The sequence below is a fragment of the Panthera pardus genome, unplaced genomic scaffold, assembly GCF_024362965.1.
Source record: "Panthera pardus isolate Hobbes unplaced genomic scaffold, ASM2436296v1 HiC_scaffold_8, whole genome shotgun sequence".
NCBI classification, from domain to species: domain Eukaryota; kingdom Metazoa; phylum Chordata; class Mammalia; order Carnivora; family Felidae; genus Panthera; species Panthera pardus.
In genome coordinates, this window is record NW_026527013.1 from 8,698,078 (window position 1) to 8,707,281 (window position 9,204).

At 54.1% G+C, this 9,204-nt stretch overlaps 1 protein-coding gene across 1 annotated transcript; it reads left to right on the forward strand.

Annotated features, from left to right (window-relative positions):
- The first annotated feature begins 504 nt into the window (after positions 1-504).
- TSPAN16 (tetraspanin 16) lies at positions 505-8,755 on the forward strand. Its single transcript, XM_019427393.1, is given in 5 exon segments — positions 505-564; positions 2,072-2,269; positions 6,723-6,772; positions 6,774-6,828; positions 8,654-8,755. Coding segments are annotated over 5 exon segments (465 nt in total).
- The last annotated feature ends 449 nt before the right edge of the window (positions 8,756-9,204 follow it).

The window sequence follows — 9,204 nt, forward strand, 5'->3', positions numbered from 1 at the left end:
TTCTTGAGCACCTGCTGTGTACCAGGCTTTGGGAACGCAACCGTGACTAGGACAGCCCAGGACCCCACCCACTTGGAGCCCCCAGCGTAGCGGGGTTATTAACCATAAGAGTGGTCAGTGCTGAGCACTATACCTACGGGGCCCAGGTGGCACCTAGGGGGTACCAGGGCAGCACATCGTGCCTTTTCTCCACCCCTGGTGGAGAACGAGGAGCCCGCAGGGGCATTTCGGGGCATCTGCTTCCCTGGCACTGGGAGCCTTTGCTCCAGCATCCAGTTGCGATGTGATAAAAGCTTATGATGGAGGAGAGGTAAATGCTGGTGCCCCCTCCCTGCAGACGATCAGGCTGCCAGGAGAGCGGGGGGGGGGGGGGGAGGGGGCACAGCAAACCAGCCTGGGTGCCCCTGACCCCGGCCCTATACCATCTGGGGAAACCGTAGCCCAGGGGTTTAGGAGAGATGCTGACTTCAACCTCCGGAGCACCCCAGTCTGGCTGACACTGAAATGCACACTCCCTACTCTTCCTGGAAGAGACTGTTATCTTTCTTCAATGGCTTCACGGCGGTAAGTATGTCACCACCCAGACCCTGGGGCTTTGCAGCCCTTCCTCCATAGCTGTCTCCCTCAAAGACAGAAATAAGTTGATCCAAATTTCACCGGCATCCGGATCGGTGGTCTCCGGGGAAGCCGGAGGGATGTAGGGCAGACGGACGAGGAGCAGGACGTGTTGCGAACGGGTGTAGGCTCCATGGACCCAGAGTTGGTGAAATCAAGCACAGAGGAGTGTGATGGGGGAGGGGGGCCGGGTTGGCCGTGGAGGAGCTCGGCTCTAAGTCAAATCTTGCAGAAAATTAAGTTGTTTGGGAAGGGCAAAAGGGAGGGGGTATTTGCCCGGTCCTTTAAATTTTTCGAAAAAGCCTTTTTTTTCTTACTATGAAAGTGACCCAGAATGTACCTCATTAAAGAAGCAATTGTTTTGGTAGCAGAATCGCACTAAGGAAAGACTGCCAGGAAAAAAAGAAGGATATTAAAGACCACTCTTCATCTTGTTACCTGTGATGTAACATTTTCACGGGAGTTAAATGAGACAAGTACATTTCTTTCCTTTTTTTTTTAAGTACATTTCTTTTTTAAAGCAGGCTCCACGTGCGGCGCCTGGGTGGCTCAGTCGGTTAAGCATCCAACGCTTGATTTCAGCTTGGGTCATGATCTCACGGTTCATGGGATCAAGCTCCTCACGGAGCCCCGCAGGGGGCTCTGCACTCACCGCCCGGGGGCTGCTTGGGCCTCTTACTCTCCCTCTCTCTCTGCCCCTCCCCCACTCGTGAGCACATACTCTCTCTCAGGATAAAGAAGCATTTAAAAAAATTTTTTTTATTACATTTATTTATGTTTGAGAGAGAGAGACAGCACAAGTGGGGGAGGGGCAGAGAGAGAACGAGACACAGAATCCGAAGCAGGCTCCAGGCTCTGGGCCATCAGCACAGAGCCTGACTCGGGGCTCGAACTCACGAGCCGAGAGATCATGACCTGAGCGGAAGTCGGATGCTTAACTGAGCCACCCAGGCACCCCTTTTATTTTTTATTTTTAAATATTTATTTTTGAGACAGAGAGAGACAGAGCATGAACGGGGGAGGGTCAGAGAGAGGGAGACACAGAATCTGAAACAGGCTCCAGGCTCTGAGCTGTCAGCCCAGAGCCCGACGCGGGGCTTGAACTCACAGACCGTGAGATCATGACCTGAGCCGAAGTCAGCCGCTTAATGACGGAGCCACCCAGGCGCCCCAAAACCTTTAACATTTTTAACACGAACTGCGAAGGGTCCTCCCGCACGCACACACGCACACACACACACACACACACACACACACACACACACAAGTCTGTTGCCTGGCAACCATATATGAGCCGATCTCTCCACATCCTCGCCAACTCTGGGTACACGGGTATTATCATTTTTTAATGTTTTTGCTGACTTTATCCGCCTTTGCTCTTCTCCCCTCCCCTGCGAGAGCTCCATTTGTATACAACTGACAGACTGTTTTTCCCTGTCTGACTCCTGTCCCAAAGATATCTGGTGTGATCCTCATTGGCCGGGGCATCTATGGCAGCTTCAGAGGGGCTGTCCTGACGAGGGTCCTCGCGCTGTCCTCCGCATACCTCCTCCACGTTGGCTCCCTGTGCCCGGCAATGAGCTGCCTCACGGGGCTGCTTGGCTTTGCCGGGTGGTCTGGAGCAACCAAAGGAAGCAGAGACACTCTCTTGTTTGTAAGTCAGATCTGCACACAGACCCCCAAGTACCCTCCCGTGTGAATCCTTCCTCACGCGCATCACAGCCCCCTGGCAGCAGGCGTCCCCTACTTTTCAGCGTTTGTGGTCTCATACGACGGCATCAGAATGCATCCGTGTTCTTCCTTTATGATGTACCTCGGTCGGGACTCCTCTCCCACCCAAGGCCATAAATTACAGTCTCCCGGGTCTTCTTTCCATAATTTTAAATCTTGCTTTCTCACTTTTAGCTCTTTGGCTTTTGGGAGTTTTATGATCGGAGCGTGGTGTGAGGTAGGGGTCAGTCCTCTCCCGCCTGCGCTAATTTCCATCTTTCTTGGGTCTTTTCTGGGCACACTGGTCTGTGTCATCAGCCCGTGTGTACGTTCCCACTCACGCAACACTGTGGCCACTGTCATGTGTGTCCAAGTACACGAGGGACAAGGGTTTTGAGCGCGATCGTGCAGACGGCGTGTTGCAGATTTTACGTGTCTTGCCCCATCCGGCCTCGGCTAACCCCCCAAAGTCTGGCCCCCAGTCTCCCCACTCCCATTTCCCTTAGAATCGTGTCTGAGTGGATTATCCCACCCTAGGTAAAATTTGTCTCCAGCATTTTTTTTTGTTTTGTTTTCCTTCCTCCACTGTGTTGCTGCAAAACTCTGGTTATTTCAGTGGGGGGGGGGTTTCAGGGAGACCCTCAGTACGGTCATCTCCCAGAGCATAAACCACCTCCACGATTAAAAGCACCCCGCCCCCACTCCCCTCCTCCCTGAAGCTCTATCATCTTGTTTGATTTCTCAGTTTCTCCCTTCAGCAAATAGTTATTTATTGGACAGGTCCCGTGCCTGAAATATTTCATTTCCTTTTCAATCTGATGCGGACGCTATTTGCTAGTTTATTTATAGTTTAACTTGGAGGAATCAGAGTGCTCTCTCTCACACACCACGTCCAACCCATCAGCAAATCCGATTGACCTTACCCTTAGTACCTGTCCCTCCAAAGCCTCTGAGAACTCACTCAAAAAAAGCAAACTCAAGGGGGCGCCTGGTGGCTCGGTCGGTTGAGCACTGGACTCTTGCTTTTGGCTCAGGCCATGATCCCAAAGTCGTGGAATAGAGCCCAGTGTTGGGCTGTGCGCCGAGCACGGGGCCTGCTTAGGATTCTCTCTCTCTCCCTCGGTTCTCTCCCCCGCTGTCTCTGTCTTCTTAAAAAAAGAAAAAAGAAAAATTAAATTAAAAAAAGAAAAGAAAAGCAAAATCATTTTGATGGTGTTGGGAGCCACAGAGGATTCTGAGAAGAGGTAGGAGCCCTGACTCAGGGACTCACGGGCGCCCTCTGGTGGCCCTTGGGGGAACGGTGTGGGGAGACCACTCTGGAGGGACTGTGCCGGTCCAGGTGGGAGACAGTGGGGCTGGGAGGCATGAGGCTGCGGAGGGGGAGAGAAGCGGGCAGATTAGGGGTAGGTTCTGAAAATGGAACCTATCAAGGACATACAGACGCCTGGATATCAGTACTCTGGCCACCTCGGTCACCGAGAGGCGGGGACATGGTAATAATATTAATCCTCACTATCTGTCCCATGAGCCGCTAGTCTAGGGTTCCACAACTGCTAAGCCCTGCATCCGTGTTTGTCCTTGTGGGTCCCTGGATGTGTACCCGCTGCTGTGCCTTCCTGCCTTTCTTAGCTAGATAAGGCCAGCCACGGGCCGGTCTGGCAACTCCAAGCCGGGATGTGCAAACAGGCAAAGATGGGAATAGATGAAAGGGGAGCCAGGAGCTGACCTTCCTTTGCCCCCGTCTGACCCCCCAGAAGCTCTGCAGAACTCACTGACGCCCCTGGAGCTGGTCCAACCCCCACATTGTACAAATGGGGAAACCGAGGCCCGGGCTGAGCAGCAGTTTCTCCTTGAGGGGTAACTTGGAGACATCTCCTCTGTTTGTTGCCTTTCTCATTGTTTTCCCCTGGGCTGGTGAATTTTGTCTGAAACATAAGCCAGCAGACCTAAGTCCCCCCCCCCCACCACCACCCTGTAGCCACCAACCTGTCCCCCCTGTGTCTTCCCTACAGTCCCCTTTCCCTCTTCCCCCATTTGCAAAGGTTTTCAGCCCGCTTCTCCTCCCCTCCTCCTGCCTCTGTTCTGTCCTTCCCACCCTCCCTCCTGCTTCCTCCATGGGCACCTGCTGCCAGTGCACACAGCCTTTATTGACCTGGAGGTTCCTCATAGGTCTTCCTGATGCCCAGAAAGTTCTGGGCATGAAACGGAGGTCCAGCTAGTGGCTCCCAAGAAAACCTCGGTGCCATCATCCTGGCCAAATGCAGGAAAATGACACACAGAGGAAATAACCCCCACACCCCACCCAGGCTGAGTTCTTTCAAACTGAAGAGGCTACGTGGCCTGGGGATGAGGCGAAGAGGGACAGGTCCCTCCCCTGCAGGGACAAGGTTGCACAGGCTCCCAGCCCCCTCCCTCCCTTCCCTCCGTGTCTTCCAATGTTTCCTGTTCATGGTTATCATTCTCATCGCTGAAATCCCAGTGGTCCTCGCCTTCTTCCCCATTGTAAGTACAATGTTGCCTCTCCCACGGCACATTACAAATAAATCGAATCAGTAGAGACACTGCCCCTCCCTCCCCCACTCAGTGATACCTGGCCCACGGGTCCCTGGGACGGGAGACTGGGTCTCCACAAATGGGGTAAGGAGCCAGAAACTTCCGCTGTCCCCTCAAGAGACTGGCCGAGTTAATTTCACCATCTCTGCTTCTCTCCTGCATTTGGTGGTAAGGTATCAGAAAGGAATGGGGGAAAAAATAAGACAAAAAAAAAATTAAAAATAAAGGTAATGGGAAAAGCTGTAAAATTTGTTGGGGTTTTGAAACGTGTTAGAAACAGAGGGCTATTTAGCAAAATCCGTCAAGATGATGAAGCATGGATGCTTTGACCCAACTGTCCCATCTCTAGGAATTATCCAAGGATTTGCTTGCTCAGGTGCAGAACGACATATAGCTCAGGGCGTGCAAAAGACTGCCACGGGCCTCGTAAGCCTCAGGAGGAGGGTGGCTAATTTATAATAATGCACACAAGGAAGTCCAATGCAGGGGGAAAGAAGGAAGTAGGAGGCTCCCCATGCACGAGGTGGTGCCTTCTCCGGGACAAGACGCTCTCCTCCATTGCATCAACGCCCCCAGAGGCAGACCCTGAGACGAGGTTCTGCAGGTTCATGGTTTATTAGAGAGGTGGTCCCAAGAAGCACCTGTAGGGGACAGGGGAAGTGAGGCAGGGAAAGGGAAGCAGCCCTTAAAGGGTGACACTGCAGGGCTGCTGGGCTCATCGAATGTGTGCCCCCACAGGGGACAATGTTGACGTACCTCCCATCAGGATTGCCTGAGGGCCGCCCCCAGGGCACCTGTGGGCTGAGAGGCCACAGAGAGCCAGCCCTGGGTTGCTGGCCGTGTGCGCAGAAATGACAAATGCCACGGGGATGTGAGCAGGGCACCAAGAGCCATTTCTACTCTTGTTAAGAACAGCCAGATGCCTAGGGCGCCCGGGTGGCTGGGTCGGTTAAGCAGCTGACTTCAGCTCAGGTCAGGATCTCACGGTTCGTGAGTTCGAGCCCTGCGTCAGGCTCTCGGCAGTCTGCTCGGAGCCCGCTTTGGATTCTGTGTCTCCTGCTCTCTGTGCCCCTCCCCTGCTGGCGCGCGCTCTCTCTCTCTGTCTCTCAAAAACAAAGAAACATTAAAAAAAAAAAAGTTTAAAAAATAATAAAAAGAACAGCCAGATGCCGACCAGTGAGAATAGTTACAAAGCAAGGAGAGGAATGATGAGAATATGCTTTGCTTTGACACACATTGAATACCTCTTTTGGGACACAGGAAACAGTAACAGTCACCGCGGCCGAGTGGGAGGCACTTGTTGGCTGGGAGAAAAAGGTGGGAGGGAGACTTTTTCGCGGCGTCGCCTTCTGTGCTTTGTGGATATTGTGTCACGTGACTGTTCCACCTCGTCCAAAAAGCCTGTTTTATTTAGACCTTTATTTAAAAAAAAAAAAATAGAAAATTACATTCGCCCCTTTTGTGCGGAGACTGATTCAGCGGCTAAAGACGATAGCGGAGGCTTTAATGGAGTTACAGCCAAATCGGGGGCGTAGCAGGCCTGTGGGCGATTCAGAAGAGCAGACGATTCAGGTTTGTGATGGGTACAACCAGATGCACGAGCTCAAGACCCACGCTCTTCTCTGGGGGGAGGGGGGGGTGATGGCAGCCAGGATTTATCCTCCTTCAGTGCAGACCCAGAGCTCAGGCAGGGCATGGGCTGTGAAGGGTGCAGAAGGAGGCAGAAGGAGGCAGAAGGTGGCAGAAGGGACACCCCCGCCTCGCCGCTCTGTCCCCGAGAAACCTCACCAAGCGGGGCACCTTGCGCTGCCGTGTGTCCGTCACTTCTCTGTTTCGTCTCTGAGGTTCAAGAAGTGGCCTTGGAGCACGTCTTCGCGACCCTGAGGAAGAATCTATAATCACAGTGAGCCAGACGACTATTCCGCAGAATGGAACTTGGTCACGGGGACGGTGAGGCTCACACCTTGTGTGTGTTATTGTGGCAAAAGACACGCAACATAAAGTTACCCGTCTCAACCGTTAGAAAAATTAAAAAAAAAATTTTTTTAATGTTTATTCATTTTTTTGAGGGACAGAGCGCAAGCGGGGGAGGGGCGGAGAGAGAGGGAGACCCAGAATCCGAGGCAGGCTCCGGGCTCCGAGCTGCCAGCACAGAGCCCGACACGGGGCTCGAACTCACGAACTGCGAGATCAGGACCTGAGCCGAAGTCGGACGCTCAGCGTCTTGGTGTTTAAGGAACCGGACCGGCTGGCGTGTGACATCTAAGCTCTTGGGGCGGGTGGGTTAGCAGCGTCCCTGAAGCCAGGGAGGGTTTGGAAGGAGAGAGCATTCCCTGTCTCTAGGAGTGTGTCACATCCGGGGCTTGGGCCCGGGAACTGCTGTGGGGCCACGTTCAGGCTTGGGAGGGGGCCCCACCATGGGTAGGCGGCCTCCCGCATCCCAGTTTTGGCTCCTGAGGCTCGAGACGGGAGAGAACGTCTCTCATACATTCGTACGGCCCTTGCACTGATATTTATTGAGCACCTACTGCGTGCTGGGCACTGTTCAGGGCTCTGGGGACACAGCAGGGCACAGAGCAAAATCCTTGCCCGGTGTTCCTGGTGCTTAAGTGGGGACACGGACGAGAAATCAGTAAGTGAGCGTGGGTGTCCGAGGTGATACCTGCCGTGAAGAAGAACAAGGCAGGGAAAGGGCAGAGAGAGTAAGGGTCTGGTAGTCAAAGGTGCTGTGTGTCATCCATTGTCACCACACAGTGGGATGCTCTGTCCTGGCCCCTTTGCGGGGGTCCTGCGATGCTTCCGGCCAATGAGCTGTGGCCGGAAGTCTTGTGGGTCGCTTCTGGGCCAAATTATTTAATTGCCTGTGCAGGGCCCCCGCGAGAGCTCTCTTTCCTCCTGCCACGACCGTAGGACATCTGGACGGTGGCTGCTTCCTCAGCCTGAGTCCCTGAGTCATTCTGATAAAGCAGAGCCCCCTTGCCAAGCCGTGAGGGGCGTGTAGCACGCGTGGGAAGTGAACTGTCGAGATTGAGGGGCCATCTGTTACGCAGCATCACCTGACCCCGCCTGGCTGATACAGGGGCTGTGGCTAACTTGGAAAGAGGGTTCAGGGCAGGCCTTCCCCGGGCGGGACGTTTGAATAGAGAGCTGAATGAAAAGTGAGTGAGAGAGCCGAGCAGGTATTTGAGGGCATAGCGTTCCAGAAAGAGGGAACAGCCTGTATAAAGGCCCCGGGGCTGGAGCTGGCTGAGTGCGTTTGAGGAACCGTGAGGGGACCAGGGTGGCTGGCGCTGAGTGAGTAAGAGGGAGAGTGGAGGGAGATGAGGGCCTGGGGGTGACTGGGCAGGTCGCGCAGGGGCTCGCGGGCCATGGTGAGGAGTTCAGCTTTTACCGCCCAGTAAGATGACTAGGCACCGAGGGCGCCTGGGTGACTCAGTCATTAAGCATCTTGACTTTGGCTCAGGCCAGGATCGCACGGTTCATGAGTTGGAGTCCCACATTGGGTGAGCTCGTGCCCCGCTTCTCTCTCTCTCTCTCTCTCTCTGGCCCTCGCTCACTTGCACCCTCTCGCTCTCAAAAAAAAAAAAAAGATGAACACCCAGGGAGGTTCTGAGCCTAGACCGGCTAGAGGGAGGGAGGCATTTAGCGTGAGAGCCCCTGGCATAGGCCTATCTTGCCGACGCTAGACCGTAGCCATGGTGACCATGCTTTCTATTGTGTTCATTATTTCCAGAGTTGAAAGGGCACCTTTAAGTGACTATCCTCCTCTCTGCAGCTAAAGTGCTGTGGGGCAAGGAACTACACAGGCTTTTCTGGGTCTTCCTTTGAAATGACTGCTGGTCCCTCGGACCCCAGGGGCTGCAGCCCACAAGGGTGACACCATCCACCAGGGGGTCACTCAAGATTTTGTTGGACGGCACCTAGATAGACCTCCCCCCCACACACACACACACCCACCCCTGCCCAGGGCTGGTGACTTTTATAAAAATTGCCTATTTGCAGGAAGCCCAGCAAAAAAGGTCAAGGGAGGAAGAACGTAACTGGAGTTGGGTGTTCAACTCATTCTGACCACACAGCCTTGGGGGGGGGGGGGGTCAAGGTTACCACGCCCGTTTCACAGATGGGGAAACCGAGGCTTGGGGAAGGGACGGCTCAAGGTCACGTGGCCTTGGCAGAGCTGGGTTGGAAGCTGGGTTCGGGGCTACACTGCCTGCCTTACAGAGGGCCTGAAATACAGCGATAACGAGGAACAGAGATCACTGTAGGATAGTGACAGCGGCCACAGGACCCGGCGCTCAGTTTGTGAGTTCAGTCCCCATCACATAC